The 27122-nt window shown below is 50.9% G+C and overlaps 1 protein-coding gene across 1 annotated transcript in view; it reads right to left on the reverse strand.

The window, feature by feature from the left end:
* The window catches only part of LARS2 (leucyl-tRNA synthetase 2), a 102510-nt gene that overhangs the window by 26939 nt on the left and 48449 nt on the right, over window positions 1-27122 (reverse strand). Inside the window, exons 8-13 of the mRNA XM_015561289.1 lie at window positions 17547-17654; window positions 16005-16164; window positions 11063-11167; window positions 7415-7530; window positions 5209-5492; window positions 1089-1187 (exon numbers count right to left, since the gene is read on the reverse strand). Of these exons, the coding sequence (XP_015416775.1) occupies window positions 1089-1187; window positions 5209-5492; window positions 7415-7530; window positions 11063-11167; window positions 16005-16164; window positions 17547-17654 (872 nt within the window). The remainder of the gene's footprint in view (window positions 1-1088; window positions 1188-5208; window positions 5493-7414; window positions 7531-11062; window positions 11168-16004; window positions 16165-17546; window positions 17655-27122) is intronic.

Below are 27122 nucleotides of genomic sequence, written 5' to 3' on the forward strand. Positions count from 1 at the left end.
TATCTGTTTTCAAGGGAACACAGGCACACAGACAAAAACCAAACAGCACCGAAGGGTTTGACATTCAGAGCAGTGCTCTCCGGCCCCATCCCTTCACTGACCCCTTCTTCCCCACACACCCGCCCATTCCTCAGCCACATTTGTTCCTCTTAGCTGTTTCTTCTGGCAATTATTAAAAATATGTGCATACTCTTCGTTGATTTATCAGTTTTAGATTTTAATTGTTGACAGTGTGTGATAAGAGATGGTGTTTCTTAGCTCTCATACACCCTCCCTCCTACCCTCCTTGCATAGCTCCATCATTATTTTCAGTCGAGTAAATGACATTAGAGCTTTATAATCGCATAAATGCAGGCCAGTGCGGGGCCAAGGGGGCATGCCTCCAGCACTTCCTTCCTTCCCCCGTGCTTTATCTTTCCTGTACTTGGGACTAACGTGGCCACGAATAATCTAATTCAGTATCTAACAGGCTCCCTTGACAAAATCTGCTTCAAGGAGCAGAGTGACCAACAGCTCCCAGCAGTTCCATCTGTAAGTCCACTCGGGCCCGGCTGGTGTGGCTCAGTGGCTAAGCGTGGACCTATGATCAGGAAGTCACAGTTCGATTCCCGCTTAGGACTCATGTCCAGGTTGCAGGCTCGATCCCAGGTGTGGGGTGTGCAGGAGGCAGCCAATCAATGATTCTCTCTCATCACTGATGTTTCTTTCTCTTTCTCCCTCTCTCTTCCTCTCTGAAATCAATAAAAAAATATACATGTTAAAAAAAATAAATCCACTTGGTGTCCATGCTGTGCCATGACACTCCAATGGGCAAGCTCTGCACGAGGCATCCTGTTGGCCTGGCCGAGACCTCCTCAGAGCTGCATTGTGGTCTGAGGCTCTTCCTACCCGTCTCCTACTTCCCTGGGTCCCTTCGAAGGGCGAAGGGCACTCCCTGCGACTTCTGCTCCTTCGCCCTGACTTCTGCTCCTTCGCCCTTCATTCCTCATGGGCACTTCCCCCAAGCCGTGTCCTGCACATCTAATCCATGTGGCTGTGCTTCTGGGAGACCCTGCGGTGGACACGTGTGAGAGTCGGGCAGGGCTTACCTGTGCGTGTTCTGAGGGTCGGTGTATCTGAAGTAGTACCAGGCGGAATCCACAAAGGTGTCCATCGTGTCTGTCTCTCTCTTGGCTGCGCCCTTGCACCTAGGAAATAAATGAAGTCCGTCCATTGGTTTCTTTAAATATTAATGCAGTGCTCCTCCAGCTTTGAGAAAGCTGTGGTAATGAGGAGGAATGTGAAATGCCCTAAGGACAACGCACATCAGGGAAGGCCCATTCCCAGAAAGCTCTTTTGTGTTTTAAAGAAGTTCTCGGAATAAGAACTTCAGTCTTTAACAATTAAAAGCCTTATTCTCCACTTCTCTGATGGAACCTGGTAGAAAATCTAACAACCTAAAGGGACAAGACAAGAATAAGTGTCTTTCTTGCGCATTAACTTCTCTCTCAGGCGTGTCAACACGGCCTCTAGCCACACCTCCTTTATGATGCTTCAGAGGCAAATCAATTCACGAAGAGAAGCTGAAAACCAAATGCAGCCAGACGCTGCACCGGAAAATTAACTTTCTTAAAAACATTTGCTCTAGGGGGCAGGGGGCAGGAGCCCACTGGGTGACCCTGGAAGATAAATCACCTTGAAGCCCGAAGGCGGAGACCGCCGCGGCGCCCTCAAACCAGCTGCAAGAAGCAGCCGTGAGTGCCTCCTCCCAGCTGTGCAACAAGTGGTCGAGGGGGGAGCCTGAAGTCAGCCCTGGGTGGGGGTGCCTACACCACAGAACCCTCAGCCTGCAAACCGGAAGCCCCTCCAGAGGGCTACTTACTACACATTTACCCACATCCGCTGCCTAAACACAGGCTCCTAACAGGAGGGTGAAGACAGACCTGCCGTTCAAGAAAATCAGTGAAGACACTGGTGAGTGAGGGCTGAAAAGAAAAAGCAACCCTCGCCCTGGGGATGAAGATGCTGGGGGGACGGAGGTTCTACCAGGGCCCAGCTGCTGAGCCAACTGTGAAGCACGTCCCCAGGGCGCTGGGCCCGGGGAGTGAAGGAACTGGTGCCAAAGCCACATCTTCTAGGGACCCAGGAGAGGGTGCCCTTAGTCCGCCTCAACTAGGACCCACTAGGCCTGGACCAGCTGTGGATCGGGTGAGTTAGCTGTTAACAGTGAAAAGCCACAGGGGAGGGGGAGGACACGGCCCGGACTCCACACTCTCTCTTTTGAGGCACAGAAGCAGGGCCAACCATCCCTCCGATGCTGCCGTGGGCAGTCTATGTCCTTGGGGGTTCTTGGAGGACAAGGAAAGGCATGAGGAGCCCCAGGAAGAAGCGATAAAACTTCTGCTAATTTGGCATGCAAGGGCTCGAGTCTGTTTTTATTTAATTTTTTAATTTTTATTTTTTTAAATATATTTTATTGTTTTTTTTTACAGAGTGGAAGGAAGAGGGATAGAGAATTAGAACCATCAAAGAGGGAGAAACCTCAATCAGCTGCCTCCTGCACACCCCCTACTGGGGATGTGCCCACAACCAAGGTATATGCCCTTGACCGGAATCGAACCTGGGACCCTTCAGTCCGCAGGCCGATGCTCTATCCACTGAGCCAAACCAGTTAGGAAGCTCGACCTCTGTTTTTAATCTTTAAATAAAAGAAAGGTTGCATTCATATCTCGCATGTGTGAAGCAGTTCATACCGGCTTTATAAATATTACCCTATTACCGAGGGAAACAGCCACTCCCACCTCCCACTTGTTAAATGGAAGTGTCTGAGCAGAGATAGGAGCCTCAGATATTGGGGTATCTCTCAGGGGACCCCCCCCAAGGACCTCCTGCATTTTAGTCAGGGGGCTCCCACTGAGAACAGTGGTGGCCCCTGCGGGTAGGAGCTTATCAGAGAGACCCCGGGAATCCTGCTTCCCATCACCCTGTGCTGCCCTAAGACACCTGCTCATCAGTGCATCTCTAAGGTAGTGCCAGGCCTTTTTATTTGGAGAGCAATCGGCTAGAACACAGAGACTATTTTGGGAAACAGTTGGGAGACACAGGTTACTTCGTCTCCCTCACCATTAGTGCCCTACAAGGCAGGAGGAAAACGCAGGATTCAGCTGGGAAAAGGAGTGACCTCTGGCTGTGCTGGTTTCCTTTACAGTGGTCACGCTGGACCCATAGACAAGCAACACGTTTTCCTCACTACGTGGGAGGGACAGACGACGGTGACATCATCATGATTAGTTCCAACAGTGATAATACTAACACTGGGTAGCAGGCCCTGACCCTGCTCACAGGCAGGATCCCACTTGATCCCCAGTAACCCCGGGGGCTACGAGGCAGATACTCATGGCCCCATTTTGCAGATGAGTAAATAACTAGGGTTCAGAGAGGTTAGGAAATCCTCCCAAGGTCTTGGAGCTCAGGGGTAAGGACGCCACCTCTGTTGGGCTCTGCTGCCTGCGGTCCTCACCACTGCGCTGCCCGCTTGGCCACGGTGGCCCGGAGGCTCTCAGCCCTGGTGGCTCAGAACCACCGGGAGGCCTTGACCAATACCAAGGCCTGGCTCTGCCCTCCAGGAACCTGCCTCCAGGTTGGAAACCTCAGTCCTGACAATGAGGCCCTGACTTTGGTGAATGAGACCTGAGGGCCACCCGCTTCCCAGAAAAAAAGACCTTTGTCACTACTCACCAACAAAGAGGGTGCACTAATTTCCTCCCACGCCCATGCTTCTACCCCCAAATGGTCCAGAGCTTCCTGCGCTCCTACCCACAAGCCCCTCTCACGTCTCCAGGCTGCCGTGTGGGGCCCTTGGAGAACCGCGGGCTGGGTGGATGGGAACATGGTGCCAACACTTCTATTTATTGAATGTAGGTGCCACCGCGAACAGCCCTTCTGAACAGCCCTTCAGGGGGATTATTTTAGTTCCTGATAAAGAAATCAAAGCTCAGAGAAGTCAAAGGACGTTCCCAAGGCCACACAGCCAGACTGGAATCTATTACTGTCTGACTCCCAGGCCTGGAACGTGGTTACCTAATTATCAACCTTGTAACTCAGCTCTGTGATGACAAAGGACTAGATTATTTCAAAAACACTCTGGTCGTGATTTCTCTAAAAAAAAAAAAAGAAAAAGGGCTTTTCCACAGAAGGAAGAAGGAAAACACTGGAACTTGGTATCGATTATTTGTTTATGTAATAAGCTGATAAGGCATCATCAAAATTACACTTGAGATAGGCCAGTGAGCTGACAGAAAAACACAGTCCCACTTGCAAAATGAGGAGAAGGGAAAAGGGGCAGGTTTCAGTACCGCAGAGCACGAGCCCTGAGCAGGGTCGCTGCCGTAGCCTCTCCTCTGCTCCTGGTGATAAAATCTCCCCGTTGTCAGTCACTGGGTGGGAAACCACTTCCTCTCATCTGCAGAAGCTCTTTGGGAGGTAAATGAAAGAGACTGGTCCTTTGCAAACCTACAAAGACCATGGGCAGCTTTTCCATCAGCTGGACCAGATGCGTCTGGGGAAGATGTGGATGGACATGACTCTCCCCTATCCCTGCAGCTGGGCCCAGACTCCAGCCCCTTCTCTCAAAGGTCCCAAAAGTCCCTACCGGCTTGGCTCAGTGGGTAGAGCAGGGGTGGGCAAGCTTTTTGACTCGAGGGCCACAATGGGTTCTTAAACTGGACCGGAGGGCTGGAACAAAAGCATGGATGGAGTGTTTGTGTGAACTAATATAAATTCAAAATAAACATCATTACATAAAAGGGTACGGCCTTTTTTTTTTTTTTTTTAGTTTTATTCATTTCAAATGGGCCGGATCTGGCCCGCGGGCTGTAGTTTGCCCATGGCTGGGAGAGTGTCGGCTTGCAGACTGAAGGGTCCCTGGTTCGATTCTGGCCAAGGGCACATGCCCAGGTTGCGGGCTTGACCCCTAGTGGGCGGCGTGCAGGAGGCAGCCAGTCACTGATTCTCTCTCATCATTGATGTTTCTCTCTCTCCCTTTCCCTTCCCCTCTGATGTCAATAAAATTTTTTTTTTAAAAAAAGGTCCCAAAAGACCTACGGTATTCTACCAGCCCAGTGGGACCCCCAGAAGGGAGCAGAGTTAGCCCCAGAGAAAAGGGAGTCTGAAACCCCAGCAGGGCGCTGGGGCCACAGTCAGTGTCAGCTGTGGGGCGTGGTTGCTTACCTGGGGCAGGGGCAGTTCACCCACTCCGACGCCGTGGCCAGTGGGGAGCCTCCCTTGCCAGTGAAAGATGTGATGCTGGGCAAGGTCACGGGCAGGTCCTCCAGCGGCACGGGCACGGGGCCACAGGCCGGGCAGTGGACCATGGGGATGGGCGTGCCCCAGTACCGCTGCCTGGAGATCAGCCAGTCCTTCAGTTTACCACTCGTCACGTCTCCACCCACTCCCTTCCTCCGGGCTTTCTCAGTCAGGGCGAGAAACGCATCCTGCCGGCTCATACCTGTGAACTGAGAGGGAAAGAAGGGGTCCGTTCCTCCCTGCGCAAGAACAAGCATCGTGCCCGACTGGCATGGCTCAGTGGTTGAGTGTCGAGCTATGAACGAGGAGGTCACGGTTCGAATTCCTGATCAGAGCACATGCCCGGGATGGGGGCTTGATCCCCAGTGTGGGGCATGCAGGAGGCAGCCGATCAGTGATTCTCTCTCATCACTGATGTTCCTCTCTCTCTCCCTCTCCCTTCCTCTCTCTCTGAAATGAAGACACACACATTAAACAGGGTATATACAGTGGTATATATATCAGGGGTCCTCAAACTTTTTAAACAGGGGGCCAGTTCACTGTCCCTCAGACCGTTGGAGGGCCGGACTATAGTTAAAAAAAAAAAAAAACTATGAAAAAATTTGTATGCACACTGCACATACCTTATTTTGAAATAAAAAAACAAAACGGGAACAAATACAATATTTGTATTTGCCTGTGGCCCGCGGGCCGTAGTTTGAGGACCCCTGATACATATGAAGAACAAGAGCCGCCGTGCCACCACCAGGACTGCCGGGTTTCTGTGGGCTCTGTGCACTATGACCTTTGTGAGCCCAGGTGCCTTTGCCCTTGTGGGCCCCTCCCTCCCAAAGATCATACCAAAAAATTATATTTTATGACTGTGTGGAATAAAAATAAATATAATTTTTACCCTAAAAGTTCGCTTTTTTCTTCTGATTTTAAAAGAAAACCTTTGGGGGGCCCCAGGCTGCATCCACGGGGCCATCTGATGGTAAGTGGTCCTGGCTCCGGGCCTCCCCGGGCACCCCCTGCCGAGATCATCACACACCAGCACACAGCTGCCGGTCAAGAACGGCATCACATGCTTTTGTAATGACTGCTCCTCTGTTGGGGGAAAGGCAGTCAGAAGAGAAAAATGCAGCATTGCCCCAAAGCAGGAGTGCAGCCAAGCAGGGAAGGGATGGGCCCAGCTCGGAGAACCAGAGGCACCTTTTGTACCTAAAGGTTTCCATTTTGTAGACACAGGGCAGAGCCCGGACAGCAGAAAAGAGGAACTCTCTTTCACCTGACGCCTTTCAGAGAAGGAAAGGAATGAGAAGAACCAGCCCTGTGGGTGCCCTGGAACCGGATAGGCCTGTGCTCGGCTCTGGGGGCACCCAGATAGGTCCCATCTGTCTGCCCTCGTGCAGCTCAGTCACGAGGCAAAGGAATAAGGGAGTACAGCCATGTTGGTCAAGGGCAGCTCCTTCCAGGAAGGGCCGGAAGTGTCCCCTGGAGTACAGAGCTCTCCCCAGGACCCAGTTCCACTCTGGGAGGCATCCTCCATGTCTCCTACTCCCACTCCACTGTCATACATGAGTGGGGTGCGCATGCTCAGAAAGTCTACCTTCCTCCCCGGCCGGGTGGCTCAGCTGGTTAGAGCATCCTACCGACATGCTGTGGCTTTGATCCCTGGTCAGGGCACATACAAGAAGCAACCAATGAATGCGCAAATAAATGGAACAACAAAGTGATGTTTCTCTCTCTCTCTCCCCCCCCTTCCTCTCTCTCTCTCTGTCTAAAAACAAACAAAAAAAGAAAGTCTATCTCCACGCATCACTGTTTTTACATTCCAGAAGCTCATGAGCAAAAGCAATTTCCTGGAAGAGGTCGTTTTTTTCACGCAGCACAGTCCCGACACGAAGTCTTGTTACTGTGATAACCATGCTATTGTAGAATTGGGTTCGCCTTAGAGTAGATAAACCTCTAGACCTTGAAAAGGAATATCATTTTGTTTTCACAGCTTAAGAAAGGAGGCTGCAAGACTGTTGGTGTGGGGATGAGTGAAGTGGCAGGCTGTACTTGGCACCAAAGGCAACTGTCGCCTCAGACTTGTGTCAAGGTCACGAAGTTAGAAGTCAGTCCTCAGGCCCAGGCCACAGGCACCCACCTCAGCGGAGCCGCTCAGCCTCTCCGTGCCGTCTGGCAGCGTCTCAATGACTTCGGAGTAGGACAGGCCCAGGGTTCGGGCTGTGACGGTGTCCTCCGAGCTGGTGCAGGGAATGCCTGTGGAGAGGGGAAGAAAGGACACAAAACGTCTCCTTTGCAAATGCCCAAACCACAAAACAAGCAACAGCACCCACACGGCTTCAGCTTCCTCAGGGAGACGCTGCCTCTTTTCATTACAGAAGCTCCAGAAGCTCCCACACTCGCTGGAGGAAGGGGCACCATCTTGGAGAAACCCACCGCCCCAGCAACCCGGCCACCATCTCCGTACTGTTTCCTTTAAGTCTTCTTCCTTTGCTTAGTTTCGTTTCAACAATAGTTGTAATTCTAACATATACAACCTGGGCCTGGCCAGCGTGGCTCAGTGGTTGAGCGTCGACCTATGAACAGGAGGTCACGTGGTATGATTCCCAGTCAGGCACATGCCCGGGCTGCGGGTTCCATCCCCAGTGTGGGTGTGTAGGAGGCAGCCGATCGATGATTCCCTCTCATCACTGATGCTTCTTTTTTTTTTTAAATATATTTTATTGATTTTTTACAGAGAGGGAGGGAGAAGGATAGAGAGTTAGAAACATGAAACATCGATCAGCTGCCTCCTGCACATCCCCCACTCGGGATGTGCCTGCAACCAAGGTACATGCTCTTGACCGGAATCGAACCTGGGACCTTTCAGTCCGCAGGCCGACACACTGCTGTTTCTATCTCCCTCTCCTTCTTCCTTCTTCTCTCTGAAGTAAATAAAAAACACACTTTAAAAATACACAACTTGGGGTGCTTTCTGCCACTGAAACAGTACATCACAAGTCTGGGTGGGGGCTCTTCTCTGAACCCTCTCGGTGACAGAGGACAGTGTGCTCTCGGAGAGGCAGGCTGACTCCTCCCGCTTTGCCCGGCACCTGGAGAAATCCACGCAGCCAGGAGCCGGAAGCTGGAACTGTTTTTTCATACTCCTCCGTTCCCAGAGGCAAGAGCACATTGTGAATAGACATTTATTCTTCAACCCACACACCCCTGAGGAGATGGAGTCGGCATGAGTTAATCACCCCTCCGGAGGGCCATGGCCTGCTGTTTGGGTATCAGCGGTTCATAAAAACAAGTATTTCAGCTGACTGTGGAGGGCCGGTGGGAGCAGCATCCCTGGCCTCTGCCAGCAGCACTGCCCCAGGTGTGACAAACAAAAATGTCTCGCCGAGGCCGGTTTGGCTCAGTGGATGGAGCGTCGGCCTGCGGACTGAGGGGTCCCGGGTTCGATTCCGGTCAAGGGCATGTGCCTGGGTTGCGGGCGCGTCCCCGGGGGGGGGTGTGCAGGAGACGGCTGATCGCTGTTTCTCTCCCATCGATGTTTCTGACTCTCTATCTCTCTCCCTTCCTCTCTGTAAAAAATCAATAAAATATATTTTAAAAAAAAAATGTCTCTACAATTGCCAGGTGTCCCCCGGTGGCCAAATGTCCCCTGGCTGAGAACTCCTGCTGTAGGGACAACAGTCACAACTGCCGACATCCTCGTGGGCACAACACATCTCGTGGCAAATGAGACAAAGCTATGGGAAACACACCAAACACTCAGTTCAGATTTCCAGAACGGCCTCTCCGACCCCTGGCCTACAAGGGTGAAGTCATGTTCGGGAGACTCGCTCACAAGCTCCTTGTGAGATGGAAGCTCCGTGGCTCCTGTTCCCGATGAGATTATTGACAGACAGCACCTCCTAAAGCAAATGAACGTTCGCACCGGACCTGAAAGCTCTTGGCGGGTGAGGACACACGGCGAGCAATGATGTGCTTGTGGTCAAGAAGGGAAGAGTCATTATCCCACGTGCGTGGGCTGGAGCGGCTGGAGCAAGGCTCGCTCGCGTGCAGGTGCTGTGCCAGGGAATGTATCTGACCACGGAAGAATGCGCCGGGCTGGGGTGCTGGCCATGGTGCTGGCCTCGTGGGCTCAGGACACGGCACTGTTTGTGAAATGCAGGTGAGACGGCAAAATTACCGCTTCATCTCTCGTTGGATTTCTGTTTCAGTTCTTGGAGGGCAAGAGGCAATAACTCAGAAAATGTTAGTTATGTAACTGTGGGAAATCAAGACAACACAGGAGAAATGATTTTCCCAACAGACCTAAAATATCAGATGTTTTTTTCTTTCAGACACTCAATTTATGTTAGTACTTTGACTCAAAATACAAAAGAAAAAAAAAAAGCCACGCAGCAAGCGTTGCTGTTATTGTTTATCTTGGCCGGTTGTCTTAATGAATTTTACTAATGATAAAACTCATAAAAGGAGGAGATATTTCCTTTAACACGTTTTCTAGGCTTCAGCTGTCAGAAGAGAATGCCCTGAACGGCTTAATAGCTGTGTTCTGTGTGGGTGTTTCTTCAAGTAACTTTGTCAGAAAGGAATCTGAGAACTGTGCAGAAAAACATGATTTGATAAGAAATGCTATTTTCTCTGTGTGCCAGGAAACAGAGTGAAATAGCTTTCTCTGCAGGGTCTGGCACTCCGGAGACCAGCCGAACTACAACAGGGACGTGGAAAGAGGTGTGAGGGCAGACATCGGGTGGACTGTCTGAGGCCGTGCCCCTGGTTCCTTCCAAGACTTCCTATTGGATGCGATCGTTTAGAACGCTCATGGCTCGGCCACTGTGGCTCAGTGGTTGGGTGTCAACCTTCGAACCAAAAAGTCACTGGTTTGTTTCCTGCTCAGGGCACATGCCCGGGTTGCAGGCTCAATCCCCAATAGGGGGCGTGCAGGAGGCAGCCGACTGATCCACGTTTCTCTCTCTCATCGATGTTTCTATCTCTCCCTCTCCCTTCTTCTCTCTCTAAAAAATCAATCAAAACATAATAAAAACAAAAACAAAAACACAGAATGCTCGCGATGAGTAAGGCTGACCAGGATAACCATCTTACCATTCTAAATATGCTTTCCATCGTGCTGCTGTTTCATGATCCTTTTCTTGAATGGCTCAAGCTCCCCCTCAAAGCCCTCACCAAAACCCCAGCCCGCGTGAATGGTTTGTGTGTGGAACCCCATCTTGGAAGCTGCCATGGGTTCTGAGACCTGAGATGGGATTTTCGCCCGAGCTGTTCTGTTCCCCACGTTGTAAGTACATGTCTCATCAACTAGCTCTGCTGGCAAGATCCTCAGGCCAGACATCTCTGATTATTCTCAATAGCAACTAGCAAGGTGCGATATACCTGATGTTTTCAAAATGTAGTTCTTAAATAAGGGTGATTAAATGAAGGGGGGGGGCATTCACTTCTACAAAGAGGCAAAACGGATTATGGCACCAACAGTCAGCTCTTTCATTTGACGGCAACAGGCTAGAATTTTAAATCTTTATCGTTCAAAGTATTACATATGTCCCCTTCCTTGCCCCTCCATTGACCCCTTCTAGCCTGCCCTTGCCCCCATCCCACCAGGCCTTTACCACACTATTGTCTGTGTCCATGGGTTATGCATATATGCAGACAAGTTCTCTGGTTAATCACTTCCCATCCACCCATCCTCTCCCATCTTCCTCTGGGATTTGACAGTCTCAGAATTTTTACTTTAAGCCTGATAATACATGACCCCAACTACATTTTAATAGCTACTTACCTATTTTTGAATCCAGAGAGCCCTCAAATTCAGCGTCGGCCACGATGACGACAGGGACCTCCTGCTGGGTGAGCATGTTCACAGCGGTCACGGGCGTGAGACAATCTGAAAATGAGAGCGGAGAACTGTGGGTACAGTCAGAGGGCCGCCTGAAGCTCAGGGGAGACAGGCGAGAAAAACATCCCTGTTTTGTGCTAATTGTCCAAGAATTTCTTCTTTGAAGGCTTTAATGGATAATTCACACCAGCGGGAATCAAAAGACTAAACAAATGCAGGAAAATGTTCATCCATGCTCATAACCAAAGAAGTGAAAATGGCATTTTTACTTTCCACATGGAGGAGAAAAGATGCTCCCATCACCCCCCTTTTCCTTTTGAAAAACACCTCAATATACTGCTGAGTGAGCAACACAGAAATCTACCTGTGGTAAAACCAGGAGACGTCTGGAATTCCAAACCATCGCGCGTGAAGACGGAGTGGGCCAGAGAGCAGAGAATGACTGAGTAGAGAGAGTCAAGACGCACAAAGACAGAAGTTTCTTCCTACATTCCCCTCATTAGGAGATGCAGGAGGACGTGTTCCAGCAACATGAAGGGGTCAGTCACAAAAAGAACAGGCCTGGGATCCAGGAAACAGCAGATCCCAAGGTAAGAGGTAGGTTATTTGCAGAACAAAGGCAGAGGGAGGTCCTGGAGGACAGGGTGCAGCAGAGGCCCGGGGGCGACCAGTCACAAGTGAGCGGGACATAGGGCCCCAGGCAGCCTCTTCAGGGTAGAGGGGGAACCAATACAGATTGGAACATGCAGAAAACTGTACCGAGAGGAGTTTTAAAGAGCTTCTGGGAGGGTGTGGGAAGCCTTAGAAATTCAAAGAACACAAAGCAAATGAATAAAATGAGAACATAGTGAACTTCAGGAAAAACAGAAAGTTATATAAAAAGGAAAATGTAATCATAGTATCCTTGGCTCAGCTGCAAAGATATTCATGTGGTCGTTATCAAGCCCTTCATTTGAAACTATCTGTCTTAAAGGAAGCTGGTTACAATCGCTGCAGACACCGACCTTCACTGCATACACATGGGACTGGAAACACGAATAAAGACCCAAAGGAAGAAGGGGCGAGAGGAGGAACTCAAGTAGTCAGTTCACTTGAGCTTCTTTATTAAATGGTTGGATTTTTTTCATCTTCTACATAAAAATTCTGTTACGACAGTTTTCCAATGACAAAAACAACTGGTCTTTAAACTTAAATGTCAGCAGATATGCAAGGATTACACAGCAGTAACCTGCATGCGTGCCACTCCTGGTCAAAATCTGTTTCTTCAAAAGAACAAAACTCAAGTCTGAAGTTCTTGATCAGGTCTAGTTTTCCCGTATTTTCTCCTCAATCCTGTGCCGGTGGCGTGAAGCAGGAAGTCATGGACAGACCCAAAGCAACTGAGGCGCGGCCCACGGCAGGTAGGCAGGTAGGTGACACTGACACTAGTGATTACAGAGGGAACATTCCGGGCAGAAGGGCGCCCTCTGCTTAGGGCAGGTCCTTCACTCCCTCAAGCTTCCAGTGTCCAGCAGAGCAGGGGGTGCCCGCACAGGGATCCCCAGGGGCAGTCTGTGGAGGCGGCGTCTGTGGCCACTAGTGTGACCAGGGCTTCCTCTCCGAGGCCCTTGCCATGCACGTCAGCACAGCAGAGCTTCCGAGAGGTCCAGGGCAAAGGAACCTGGTGACTGTTTACTGCGGGGTGTGGGCACAGCAGCTCTCCCCTCCCTGCCACCTCCCGGAAGCTAGCAGAGACAGTTTGGTTAAAGAACAAACCAACCCCATGCTGCCGCTGTGGAGGGAGGAGTTAGACAATAGTGAGCAATTAATTATTCAACGTTCTGGGGCTCTGCGTCAATAACAACCCTTGAGGGAGACCTCATTTACCCTCTTGGCAAAAGCATGCGTTGTGCAGGCCGCTGGTGACTCAGAGCTGGAATGTGTGGTTCTGAAGCCCTGGGGTCTGAATAATTTAATATTAGGAATGTGGGGAAAGCGCCCAGAAGCCAGGACAGCTTCTAGAACGCTGCCCGTAGTTCCCTCTTGATGCTTTTTAAAAAACTTATATTTATTGTTGAAAGTATTACAGGTGTCCCTTTTTCCCCCCTGACCCCCTCCGACCCTACTCCCGCCCCCCCCCGACCCCCCGCACCTTCACTGTACTATTGTCTGTCCATGGGTTATGCATATCTGCATACAAGTTCTTTGGTTCATCTCTATCCACACACACCCCCGAAATATGTCTGTCTGTTGTATAATGCTTTTCATAGTTCCTAGTTCCCATTAAGTCAGGGCTCATGTAACATGACTCAGTCAGAGGTGGTCAGCAAACTCGACTGCAAGGACTCCACAGGGAGGGACCTCACTTTTTTGCCTTCTTAAAGGAATCTGTGCCAAACAGCCCAGTTAGTCAATAATCAATAACATCAGCAACCCAAGTCAGAAATCAGAAAGCTGTGTCTGACTTTGGAACTACCTTCCAGTAGTTCCCAGAGCTGTTCTGCTCCCCATCCCCACCCCGCCATGCTGACGACCACTCTTACTCGGTCTTCACCTGCTCTTAGCGGATGGGGAAGCTGGCACTGCTGCCTCCACTCTGCCAGCCCAGTGCCACCCTGTCCAGGTGTGTCATCCCCTTCCTCAGAGCCAGTCACAACCGTGAGCTGCCATGACTTTCAGTGGTCGCCTCGCTAGCACTCGGAACCCGCAAAACCTGACATCTGAGGAAAAACCGAGCCGCCTGGCGACCGGAGCCAGTTGGTGATGGCAAATGGCAACATTCAGGTTTAAAGTGTAGCCCCAAAGGCCAAGGGAGGCCTATAGCCATACTCACACGGTCATTTTAATTCACCTTTTGGGAAAACTGCATCCTACTCCAAGCAATTTGGCCTTAAGTGACGAACGCCACAGCAGATGCAAATTAACCTAGGGACTTTGAATAAACTGATATCTGCATGAAGAATGGCTCCACTCTGAAAATGAGAATTGGAAAATTCAGAGCCAAGTGCAATGTTCCAGTTGGAATTATTTCAGGGATTATTAGAAAGAGGGGGAACGAAGCTAACGAGTCATCCGGTGCCAAAATGAAACAATCGGACGCACTGATTCCCAAATGATCACAAATACGCTGCTCTCTGCATTTGCTGCTATAACTTCTTCCACATGAAAATGTTTTCAATGTACGTAGCGCTCTTCACGTCGGGGTTCCTTCTCTGGTAACTTGCCAGCTCACTGACCCCTATTAATATCACCTCCCTTAAATCTGTGTCCCCAAATAAACCAGAAGAAAACAAACCTAAGGGCTAGATGTTTACATTGTTCAGTTTTTCAATATTAGGTATTATTCAACCACCGTGGCCCCGAGGAACCTCCAAATGCTCCAGAAGTAGAATTATGAGTTTTCCTTTGAAAGTGAACAGTTGAAAGGGTCCCAATTTTTTTGAATAGAAACATAAAAGAGAGATAGGGACACTGGACTTTATGAGCACACATTGAAATTTCAACTCAAGAGAGTCCTTTCTCGATTTCAATATAAAACAGCAAAAGAGATGAGACCGAGTTATCTGTGTCTTGCGCCAGCATGGACTACACACGCATCTGGCCGCCTCCACCGTGACCCCTGTGAACAGTCATCTCCGTGTCCCCGAGTGCCTGGCGTGTGGCGGGCTCTCGGTCAGTGGTCCCTGCCTTGCACCCTGGCTCTAAGGCTGTACGTAAACGATCAGGAAATCTGAGCTGGGATGACATTGTCTGTCCTTCCAACCTGATGTCAGGAAGTCTTTCATTCTGGTTACCTAAAGAGCAATTAAAAAAATAAAAGCTTTGTATCACTGTCCAAAACATTTTAGTTAAATAAGTCAAATAGATCCCAGTGATTGACTGTGTGTTGCAGTTGCTATTCTAGAAATATTTTTACAGAAATATTTACATTTCTCCAGAGACCTCCTTCTGATCCATCCCTCCACCGGCCAGGATCCATCTCCCCTTCCTCTGGGAAGAGCCCCTGAGTTTGTTTTGCAGACCCCGCCTTCCTCACTGCGTGGTCTTGGTGGTTTATCAGGGAAGGTCCCTGGCCTTCCGTTGGCCACGAAAAAGGCCAGGGACCCCAGTGATACTGATCAGACACCTTTCCCTGCAGCAGGAGCCCTGAACCACGTGCCTCAAGCCCTGAGGGCGAGGGCGAGGGCCCGAAGATTCCCGCAGTTCAAGAGACAGAACTAATTCCTGCTTCACAAGCTCCCAGGGCTGCTGGTCCAAGTCCTCTTCCAGACTGGTTCTCCAGGGGTTCCTCCGGCTAGCAAGCTCCCCACAGCCTCCAGGAGGCTCCCCTCTCCCTCTGGGTTAGCCAGAGGCCCCAATGCAGTGGCACTCCCCAAATCCTCACTGACCAACCGTATTCACTATGCCAACTTGCAGGTCCGCTCGGTCCCGTCACTCAAGAGCTCTGCTGAGCAGGACGCTGCTCATCCGCTCAGATTACTATGTGAATCTGTTAAAGTAATAAAATTAAGTTGTTGAAAATGTTGCCTCCAGTTCTGTGGCTTCCTTCCTGCCCCTGTGCGTACGGTTTTATTTGATGACGGAATTATTAACGAAGCAGAAGATTCTATTCCTATCAGAAAAGAGCTGTAGATCCAGATCCTATTTAAAGGGAATGCGTTGAGCTTCCCGACAGAAACTCAAGAAGCACACAATCTAGTAGCTCAAAGTGAAGCCAGGGGGGCAACTTCACATGTTCAAAGCGCTTTTGTACTCCTCATGCCTTAAAATAAAAAACTAAGAAGTCAGGCCGAGGTGAAGACAAATCCCACAAGATGACATGTGAAAGACAGTGAACTTTGAAACGCCGTGAGGCATAATGTAAGACATGATCCTCCTCCGTCTTAGCCTCAACTTGTCAACTCACCTCTGCCAGGGACCAGTGCCTTCCGCAAGGCTTCCTTCAGAGGGCTGTGCCCGTGTAAGAGCCTGTGGCCGGGAGTGACAGCAACATGGGACGTGCCATAAATGGCCTCGGGGGTGGCCGTGTAGGCGGTCAGCTTCTCTCCTGTGACTTGCCCGTCCACCTGCCAGGGGGAGAGCAGAGTAGTCATTCCCTTCTTAATCCTCCCTCTGGACTACTGTGCTCCCCAACCTCATCCCCTCTCCCCACCCTTTCAACTGCAAATAGTGGGGCCAGCTTCTGGCCACAGCCCCAGGGACGGGGGGTCAGAGATGGACCTGGCAGGGGCAGAGGAGGGCGGAAGAGGAGGATCACAGCTCCTCCTTCAGAAGCCCTGCCTGGTGCCCACCAGCAGGCCCACTTGGGCCCGGATTGAAGGTGATCAGAGCATGCTCAGAGAGATGCCGTCACGGCTGGAAATTTCACCACTTGCTTGGAAAAGCAGTGGAAGGAAACGCCCATGTCAGGGTCTGATTTTCAAAGTTTTTAAAGCACACACCCTCTATCTGATGGGGGCTCCCAGGTCTGAGGCCGGAGTAAGCTGGTCACGTGGGTGAGGACATGGCACGGGAATGGTGAGCTCAGCGACAGGCAGCGGGTGGTCAGTGGACACCAGACGGGCTGTCAGGAGGAAGGAGCCTACAAAGGTGGGTCAACTCTGTCTCCCGGCTGCTGCCCCCTCTAAGGTTTTCATTGGGACTGAGGTGAGGGAAGGGTTTGGAGCTAAATGAACTGGGCAGACAGGTCTTGATGGAGGAGGCGACATCGGAAGGATAAAAAAGAACACCCAGGCAGGAAATGGCAACAGAACAACTTTCCAGCCAGCAGAGACAAAGAGGACAGTTCGAGGGGACCTTCCAGGGCAGGTGGCCTTCGGCAGTGACCTTCAGCAGGCCCCCTCTTGTGGACCCTGCAGAAGCCCAGACCCTAACAGCTTCACGTCCGTGCAGTACATGCGTTCGTTAACCGCGGCTCCCTGTTTTGGGACATGAACCCCCTTGAGGATACAGTGAGAGCTGTGAACCAGCTGCCTAGGAAGTGCCCCCCCCACACACATTCTGCACTTAATTTCAGGGAGTTCATGGACCCAACAGAACACCCTCTAGATCTGTGCTGTCCAACGTGGTACCCAGAGCTACGTGCAGCCGAGAGCACTTGAAATGTAGGTGCTGTAAGAGGACAACAGCAGGATTCGAAGACTTTGTACTGGAACGGGAGTGTTAACAATAGTTAAACACTTCATACTTTTAAAAAATTGCTCACATCTTGAAACAGTAACATTCTGAATAGAATGGGTTGAATAGAACATGCTATTGAAATTCATTTCACCTGTGTCTTTGCACTGTAAAGGTTGTGGCTACAGGGAAATTTGAAATTATGTGTGGGACTCGTGCTCTTTCCGCTGGACATGCTGCCGTGGAGACCCAGGTGCTGGGCTGGTCAAGGGGTTGCAACAGAGCAGAGCGCCTGGCCAGCACTGACTGCTGGGAAGGCTCCGCTGCTCACCTTTAAGGTGAAGTCCAGGTGGCAGCCCACACAGTCCCCGATCCAGTGGGCCTGCATGCCTTTGATTCCATACCACTCCGGGAGGTCTGCCAAAGCATCCCGCATGGCCTGTAGGGATGAGAGAGAACGGAGAGTGAGATGCACAGGTTTGGGAAAGTGAATGATTCGGGGCTTGCTGAGGAAGGACTGGGGGGAGAGGGGGGGACATGGGGGGAAGCTCAGGAATTAGGCCTCTTCTTGTTGGCTTGCCAATCAGAGGGGCCCAACAGAGGTGAGAAGCAGAGGCACTTGCTCATCAGGACTCAGTTTCATGTGATGGGTCTGGCCAATGTCTCTATTCATTGGGGGCCTGGGCAGGATGTGCCAGAGCCCCCACATGAAGGTTAAATATAGTCACTCCCCTTATCCATGGTTGATGCGATCCAAGACCCCAGTAGATGCCTGAAACCGCAGATGGTGCAGAACCCAATATATACTATGGTTTTTCCTATGTGTACATTCCTATGATAAAGTTTAGTTAATAAATCAGCATAGTAAGAGACTAACAACAATAACTAATATTAAAATAGAACAATTTTAACAATAAAAGTTGTATGAATGTGGGCCTCTCTGGTAACTGAGTCGGCTAAGTGACTAGCGGGTAGGTAGCGTATACAGCATTGGACAAAAGGGATGATTCACATCCTGGGCGGGATGGGGAGTGACTGAGCAAGATTTCCTCATGCTACTCAGGACAACGAACAATTTAAAACCTATGACAGCTTACCATTTGCTGTCATAGGTTTTTAACTGCTCGTTGTCCTGAGTAGCACAAGGAAATCTTGCTCAGTTATGCTAAGTGAAATAAGCCAGTCAGTGAAAGATAAATACCACATGATCTCACTCATTTGTGGATTATAAAGAACATTATAAACTGTTGAACAAAAATAGATTGAGGCAAAGAAACATCGAACAGACTGTCAAACTACAGTGGGAAGGTAGGGGAGGGTTGGGGGGAATAAGAGATCAACCAAAGGACTTGTATGCATGCATATAAGCACAACCAACAGACACAAGACACTGGAGGGGAGAGGGAGAGTGTGGGGTGGGGGGTAGGGGTAGGAGAGGCCAAGGGAAGGTCAGTGGGTGTGGGGGGAAAGGAGACATATGTACTACTATTTGTAATACCTTAAATAATAAAATAAAATAAAAATAAAACCTGTGACAGCACCTGACGCCTCTCTGTCCCCTGCATTGCTGAGACCTGCTGATAAGCCCTCTGGGTGAGTTTTCCTCTAGGTTGCATTGTCTAGGCTGGGAGACTTCTTGTGGAGGTGCTTTGCTTAAAATATTCAGATCTCAGAGAGGACAAAAGATGGAACTAGAATGAATTGAGAATATTTTGATATGCTAATTATGGGAGAGAGAAAAACCCTCCTGCTTAATGCCTTACCAAATTTATGAAATTTTTAAAAAAACGAAAGCAATTTAAAAAGAAACCAAATGAAATCAACATCTTGAGAATAACCCAGCAAGCCCTTTTTAGTCCCCACTGAGAAATGAGCATTATTCAGGGCTGGTTTTTGATGAACACCTGCTCTGAGCATCCTCTCCCTCATCCCGGGGCTGGCCCTGCTCCACCAGAACAGGAGGGTGGTGAGTATTCACAGCCCTACAGTTGTTTGGTCTAAAGACCTGTTTTTATTTGTTTGTCTGATTTGGGTTTTCGTTGAGATGACAGCCTGCCTCCCTTCTTTGATGTTGCAATTACAGTACGGTAGTACACGGGATTCAGCTCCTTTCAGGCCCTTACATTTGGCAAACACTTGGCAGCGACTCCCTCCCCCACCCTGGCCAACCTGGAATTATGGAAATCTTACTGGTTCACAGAATCCAAATGCCTTGGGAAGAGCAGGTTTTGAGACTCTTTTTTAAAGGGCTATAGAGTAAATGCCTTTTCAGGTAACATGGAGGGAACCCAGCATGGGAGAGCCGAAAGCCGAGCTATGCTGGGAGATGGCCCGTGCTCTCTCCGAGCCCCCTCCGTCAACTGCCAGAGCTTGGGCACAATCTGGAAGCCATTCGTTTATTCAGCTCCCTCATTTAACAGATGAAAAATGGCTCACTCAACCAAGTCAATGGCAGCCTAATATCATGAATGATCTAAGTCTCAGATCAGATACACTGTGCTCAGTTTCCTGGTCTCTTTAGGTCAATTAAACAAAAGATAACATCTTCCACATGTAAAACCTAGAAATTCATTATATAAGTGGGCTTCTCGTTTTATGTTTTACAAATAATTCCTGCATTTACTGCTCACCTGAAGCCACATTATTGTGGTTATTGTTGAGCATTTAGAGAAATCCTGTGGTTTACAAAAAGGCCTCATAATCACTTAGTTGCGATCGGTCTGCAAACACGGCCCCTGCGGCCCTGTATGTACCATGTGGATGAGGATGCTGTAAGGAGTTGAACTGAACTGCATATTAACGAGTCTGACTTATGAGCCCATGTTTAAAAACAGGAAGTAGAAGGAGACAGGCCGAAGCCCACATCTGATCAAAAGAGGCTTTCGTAACACAAAATATAATCAGGAATAAGAAAGAGGAAGATTAAAATGAAAAGCTGAGGATAAAAAGAGGATTAGCTAAAACCTGGCCAATCAGACTCTTTTTTTTTAAATTAAATATATTTTACTGATTTTTTTTTTACAGAGAAGAAAGGAGAGGGATAGAGAGTTAGAAACATCGATGAGAGAGAAACATCAACCAGCTGCCTCCTGCACATCCCCTACTGGGGATATGCCTGCAACCAAGGTACATGCCCTTGACCGGAATCGAACCTGGGACCCTTCAGTCCCCAGGCCAACGCTCTATCCAGTGAGCCAAACCAGCTAGGGCCAGACTCTTTCTTCAAAGACACTGAAAAAAGGCCAAGAAATAAGTCCTTACTTCCCTAGGGAAGACCATGCGTGCGCTAACGCATTAACCACCACATGCAACGGGACCACAAGTGAGGATTCTAGAAGTGGTTTTTAAAACAAGATACATTTCAGGAGACCTTGGATGAACAAATGCAAGCAAAATGAGAAACCCAAACCTTTTAAAACCATTAGCTTAGATTTATTAGCTCCCACGGGATGGGGAGAGGCTGCAAAGCCAGGACCTGGAGAGCTGGGCATAGATTTGAGACAGAATGAGAGAGACAAGATGAAATGGGGAGACGTAATTAAAACGGGTACTTTTTAAAAGCTTAACACTTAGCCTCCTTCTGAATCAGTGTGGTTTGATTAGCAATTAATTTTGTATTACAATCTGTATGTTTTTTCTAAAACTGTTTCTTGTTGCCAAGGTTTCTTTATTCTTCTTTAGAAAATCATTTCAGTGCATTCACTCCAAAAGCACAGTGTATATTTGAGTTCCAATAAAGGAAAATCAATTCTGAAAGCAGTAAGATGTTTAACAATCTAGAATATCCTCTTTAGAATATGCCGGAGGAATAAACCTCCTCTCATCCTAGCCTCATTCCCCTGCAGGAAGTTAGGCACAAAGATTTATCCATTAAAAATCTCATCTGGCGGGATGTTTACCTCCCTCTGACAGCCCTGTGCTAACTTCTCTTCTGAAATGTTTTATGTATGTCTAGCGAAATCCATTTGTTGTGACTCTCGGTGCAAAAGATTTATTTACAAATACAGTTCGCTCTTTTTTTAAGAGTCTTTATTGTTGAAAGTATTACATATGTTCCCCCTTTTTCCTCCATCGACCCCCTCCAGCCCACCCCCACCCCCGCCCAGTTGGCTCTCCAAGAGTGCCAGTCCCAGTGAGGAGCTACTAACCCAGAAGGGCGGCAACCACGTGTGAGTGAGGAATCCTGCTAATGAGGTGTGCCTGGGCCACAGGCGCAAGCTCAAGGGGTGGCAGGGGCAAAGGACATGAGGCGCCCACCAGCCCACGCGGACAGCAAGCGCGCATCTCAGAGCCACGGGAAAGTGCTACCATGTAGCTTCCCAGCGGCTGGGAGGATGGACGTGCCTTCTGGGTGGGGCCGTCGGGGTGGCCCGCGTGTGTGCTCTGTGGGAGAGCACGTGCAGAAGGAACCCTGGAAGCCAGCGAGGCTAACCTCTTCGTACCCACCTAGCCACGCATTCACGATGGCCACACTTACCAGCCTTTCCCACCCCTTCCCACCGCCTTGTCAACGGCAGGACTGTTCTGAGGCCACTGACTTCCAGGGGACAGTGCTGGAGGTTCTGAAATGTCACCACCACCCTCCTAACGACGCAGATGATGGAGGCCAAGCCCTCCCAACGACAGAGCCACCTGTCTGATGAGCCAGCTTCCGATTCCCAGAGGCCACCACCTCATCTCACTGCCCGTGGCACCCAGGACAGAGAGAGGCTGTGCCTGCACCCCACCGTGGCCTGAAAGGGCAGCTCTGTTCCGGGAAAGAATAAAGTGGAGACAGCCATCCCAGGGGACAAGCTGCTCAATTGCCTTCAGCTTGGAAGCTTGCCTACAAATGTACAGCTTCCAGAACATAAGACCATCCTTTCCCAGACTCTCGGGTCTGAAGACATGTAAACCAAGGCCATCGCAACCCAGCTATTAGGCTGCTTGGTTCTGTGGTTCTCAAAATGATAAGAAATCATGGACATTTTGGAAAAGACAGAAAGGATGAAGAAAAATACCAATTACACACGTCAACTGAAGCAGCCAGGGTGACCACCATTAATATTTTATTCTGTATCTCCCATCCTACTTGCTCCCGTCTTCCACTGACGCTAAGATGCACGTTTCCCCACAAGCTCTGAAACGGGGCCGTGTCTTGCAGTCAATGGTGTCTTTGATTGACAGCATTTTTCTTTCTCCGCGGAGCATAACATCTAAAACCAATGGTGTTAGAACTGAACAAATACAGTAGGAGTGTGTGTGCCTGTGTGCATGGTCTTACACAGGTAAGGCCATGCTCTTAATATATTCTTTTTAACTACAGCCTGCATTTTACCAAGGTTTGTAACTTATCACAGTCCTGGAAATGATCAAGTCTCTATTTTGAGCAAAGCTGACACTAGAGCTGACCACCTGGAATAGTCAGCAAACCACAATGGACATGGGAAGGTGCTGTGGGACACGGTCCCTTTCTAGAAGAGCAGACTTACTTTGAAAACAAAACAATGTAATATGGAGCCACAGGTATCTGTTGTGACTGTTTCCTTAACAGCAGCGGCGGCCACGGGCTCCGTCTCCTGCTCCCTGAAGGCCCCAGGATAAGGACAGGGCGTTGGGGCGGAGAATAATGATGCAGAACATGACCCAGCTCCTGCTCCGAGAGGCCAGCAGGCCAATTCCACCAGGAACAAACTAGAAAACCGCGCTTGCCATTACCGGCCTTCTGTGCCCGCTCCCATACCTATCACATTTCCTGACTTGCTAAGGCCCTGCCTTCCTGCAACACACACAGACGGTCTGCCTTCTGCACGAGGGTCTCGCTTGGTTGCTTGGGAACCAGTGCTCAAGAGCAGGTGGAAGAACGTAGGTCTGGGACCGAGGGGACTCCGGTCGGGCCTGGCTTTGCTGGGCTCAGGGTGACTCAGTTATACAATGAGGGATGGGCTGGCTCAGTCATTTTTTTGACACCTCCGCTGGCAATCAGCACCTTAGGCGGCAGGAGGAGGACAGGATGTGCGCTGCTTGAAATAAAGCAACACCTATCCCTCTATTTTAATTTGGTTTCAGACATCAGATTGATGTTGTAACTCTGAGCAGCAGTAAAGGCATGAGGGTTTTTTTCCTGCCATTTGTTTCTCAGATCAGGACAGGGATTCAAAAGCTTGGGGGCAGGCTCTGAGCTAAAGGTAGGGGACCCTGCTCAGTGCTCCCTCAAGTGTCCTCTAGCTTTAAAATCCAAATGTCTCCCTGAGCTAACGAGGCTCACTGGGGACACTCGCCAGCTCTCCCCGGCACACCCAGCGGCCCCACTTCCCCCAACAAGGAGCTAGTAAGTTCCCTGCCCCTGGAGTCCATGCTCACAGCGCTGCCCTGATGGAGACCACGCGGCTGTGACTGGGCAGCGGTGCGGACGTTCGGAGGTGGGCAGAAGGCGCTGCGTTTAGGGAGAAGAAACCTAATCGTCTGTATCATCTAAAAACCCCAGAGGTTTCTAATCTCAGAGCCAGGCCCAGCCCTGCACCAACTCTGGTGACTTTTCCAGGCAGGAGCTCACAGCTGCTTCCTGCTGGCTGGGGCTGGGTGGGGACACATGCCTGACCTGCTCTAGGCAGCCCCCTGCTCGTCTGGGACGTGCTGGGAACCGTCAGCCTCAAGCACCTACTTTCCTTGAGTCTTGGCCCCCCTCCCACTCCTGTCCACTCTCCCCCCCAGGACTTAAGGGGTGGGTGGGGATGGCTCCCCCAGTGCCCCGGGCGTCCCTCTTCCCCCCAGGAGGGCTGAGAGGACAGGACAGGATGGAAGGTGAGCCGCGTTCACCCTCAGGCTTAGGAGAGGGAAGATCCGGGAGTGGCAGGTTACCGAGGAGAGAAGATATCACACAGAAGGAGCAGACGAACAGCTCCCTCGCTCCGTGCGACAGGGAGCGTGAACCGATCCCAGGACAGAAGCCTCTGTTGTTTCTAGAAGAGACAGCGATTCCGGCAGGACGCTCACTCGGGGCTGAACGTGCCAGCCGGGGCCAGAGCTGAGCGGCTGGGGCTCCCTGCCACTCGGGAGTTACAAGGGGGGGGCATGAGGCCACCCCCAGCCCAGAATGACCACAGAGGGACGTGGTGGAGATGAAGGCAGCAATCGCTTTAAGGCCTCGGGGCTGGTAAGAGGGAGCCCGAGCATGGCCACATGAAATGTGGCTCCACCCGAGTCCTCACGGCCTTTATCCCAACACCCTGCAGAGGAGCCGACGGCTCCTTAAACCTTTCTCACTGGCTCCTCTTAGTTCTCAGAAACTTTCACCCTCAGCCAGTATCGCCCTTGTTCGCACACATGGGAAGACCCAGGCTGCACACACGGGTGGAGGCAGGGACCACGGCTCTCCTGGAGGCAGGAGGCAGCGTGGGGCCAAGTTGCCAACCTCACTGACCAGTCCATCTGCTACGTTTTCTGGGCGGGGCAGGTGAGGGTTGCTGTTACCGGAGGCCTTTCCTGGAGATACCTGTGAGCCAGCCTCTGTTCCGGGGCTGAGGGCGGGTCTGAGACAGCCAGGGAACAGGCCCAATTTCCCAGAGAAAGCCAGCCGCTTTCACGAGCCACTCCGGGCTCAGGACTGGAACCAGGCTGCCCAAGGCTTCCAGAGTGCCGGGGACTCTCAGGCCCCAGGGGCGCGGGCTGGAGACGTACCTGCCCCATTGCTCCTCCTGCTCTATCCTCCTCCTCTGCCCCCCGACAAGCTCTTGCCTCGTACCCCACTTCCCCTCCCTCCCCATCTCTCCAGCCCCTACCTTCACTCTTTGCAGGCCCAAACAGGACCGGTGCATTCTTCCAAAGGCACCTCTACTTCACCGGCAAGGTTACAGGTGAAATCAAGAGACACACAGGGGGCAGGAAAGGGGAGATAGTACCTCTGGTCCCCCTGACTTCATAAGGGCTCATGGCTGCCCCTCTGCTTCTGGCCAACAGAACTGTCCTTAGAAATACAGTGAGGTGTGAGTTTCCTGCACGTCTGGAAGGGAACAGAAGGCTCCCTTGCAGACATCCTGCACTCCCTGTTTCCTCACCTCCTCCATGATGCCTTCCCAGCCCCTCCTGGCCTCCCATGCACTGTCCTGCAGGTGGCGTGATCCCCCTGGGCTGTGGCTGCTCCTCTGCCACTGTCTCCCACATTAGCCTCCAAGCTCCGTGAGAGCAGGCACCTCGCTGTGCTCTTCTGTATTCTGAGCACCTCGCGCGGGGTCTGGCCAGGAACTCAGTAACATCTGGGGAAAGAATGGGCGAATTCAGACGACCTGAGACGCGGTACAGACTGCCCGTTAAGAGCTCAGGCACTCGGATTGGAATCCCAGTGCTGTTACGTATTAGCAGTGTGAGCCTCAGTTTCCTCATCAGTAAAATGGGACTAACAGGAGAACCACCCTCAAAGGACTGATGTCAGGGTTAAATAAGATGGTGAGGTAGCCGAAACCGGTTTGGCTCAGTGGATAGAGCGTCGGCCTGCGGACCAGGGGGTCCCGGGTTCGATTCTGGTCGAGGGCATGTACCTGGGTTGCAGGCACATCCCCAGTAGGGGATGTGCAGGAGGTGGCTGATCGATGTTTCTCTCTCATCGATGCTTCTAACTATCTATCTCTATCCCTTCCTCTCTGTAAAAAATCAATAAAATATATTTAAAAAGAAAAAGAAAAAAAGATGGTGAGGTAAAGGCCTGAGCACTGACCGGATCGGGGCAAGCAGGGAGGAGTGAAAGGTGTGGACCTGCTCATGTCCCCGCAGTCGCCAGGGAGTTCCTGAAAACTTGGAAACTTTATCCACCAATGTGGGCCGGACTAAGCACCATTGGGGCGTGGTTCTGTCCATCGTAACACCAAGAGGAGCCCAGGAATAGCGCCCGCGAGCCGGGCCCTGTGAGGAAACAGCCTCTGGGGCCACAGGAGGCAGCCGCAGAAATCAAACCCACGGATCTATTAGAAAAGCTCAAGTGGGAAGCCGAGGTCACTTCCGGGTGTCACCTGCTGTGGGGAACGGGCGTTGGCTCCACCACACTCGGAGCCTTTTACTTTCTGTATGTGAGGCTCCGTGCCCCTCCCCTCCAGCACGGCCCACAGATTCCTCCCACACGTCTCAGCTGTTCCTCAGCTGCTCCCACCACAGGTCTCCTTCCACGGAGCGTGTGGCTGAAAGCACTTTTCATGTCTCACAAAGCAGACAAGCCTAGCAAACGCCGGTGGGGGGTGAGGGGGGGGAAATCAAATACATCGCAGAACAGCCTTAATGAGGCGATTTTTCTGTTCCAGGGCTCCCTGTAATTTTCACATCAGGCACCGTCTTTATAATTTGGAAGTTGAGTGAATGAAAGGCTGCGCCACAGCCATGTTCCCGAGCAGACCACCAGCTGCACGCGGAGCCCGCAGAGCTGCCAAATCAGGTGCAGATACAAAGCCCTAAAGATAACGGTGGGGCACAGCTCCTGGCCACCCAGCCCCATTCCCCATCCCCTCCCCCAGCCCCGTGACTGCAGAGCCTGAAAGCCAAGCCTGCTCTCCTCGGCCCCTCGACGCTGGGGCAGCCACGGGACACGGCTGAGCTGGGGCTGAAAGCACACAGTGGGCTCTTGCTGGGGGTGCCAAGGAAGCTCCTGCGTTCCAGATAAAGCAGCAGTCAGTCACCCGCCCCTCCCACGCGAGTTTATAAAAGCACACATCTGGCCCAGCCGGTTTGGCTCAGCGGATAGAGCGCCGGCCTGTGGACTGAAGGGTCCCGGGTTCCATTCCGGTCTAGGGCACGTGCCTGGGTTGCGGGCTTGATCCCCAGTAGGGAGCGTGCAGGAGGCAGCCAATCGATTCTTCTCTCTCCCTTTCTCCCTCTCCCTCTCCCTTTCTCTCTCTAAAGTCAATAAAAAAAAATTTTTTTAAAGAAAGGTGTTTGTTTTTTT

The sequence above is a fragment of the Myotis davidii genome, unplaced genomic scaffold (genome assembly GCF_000327345.1).
Source record: "Myotis davidii unplaced genomic scaffold, ASM32734v1 scaffold395, whole genome shotgun sequence".
Taxonomy (NCBI): domain Eukaryota; kingdom Metazoa; phylum Chordata; class Mammalia; order Chiroptera; family Vespertilionidae; genus Myotis; species Myotis davidii.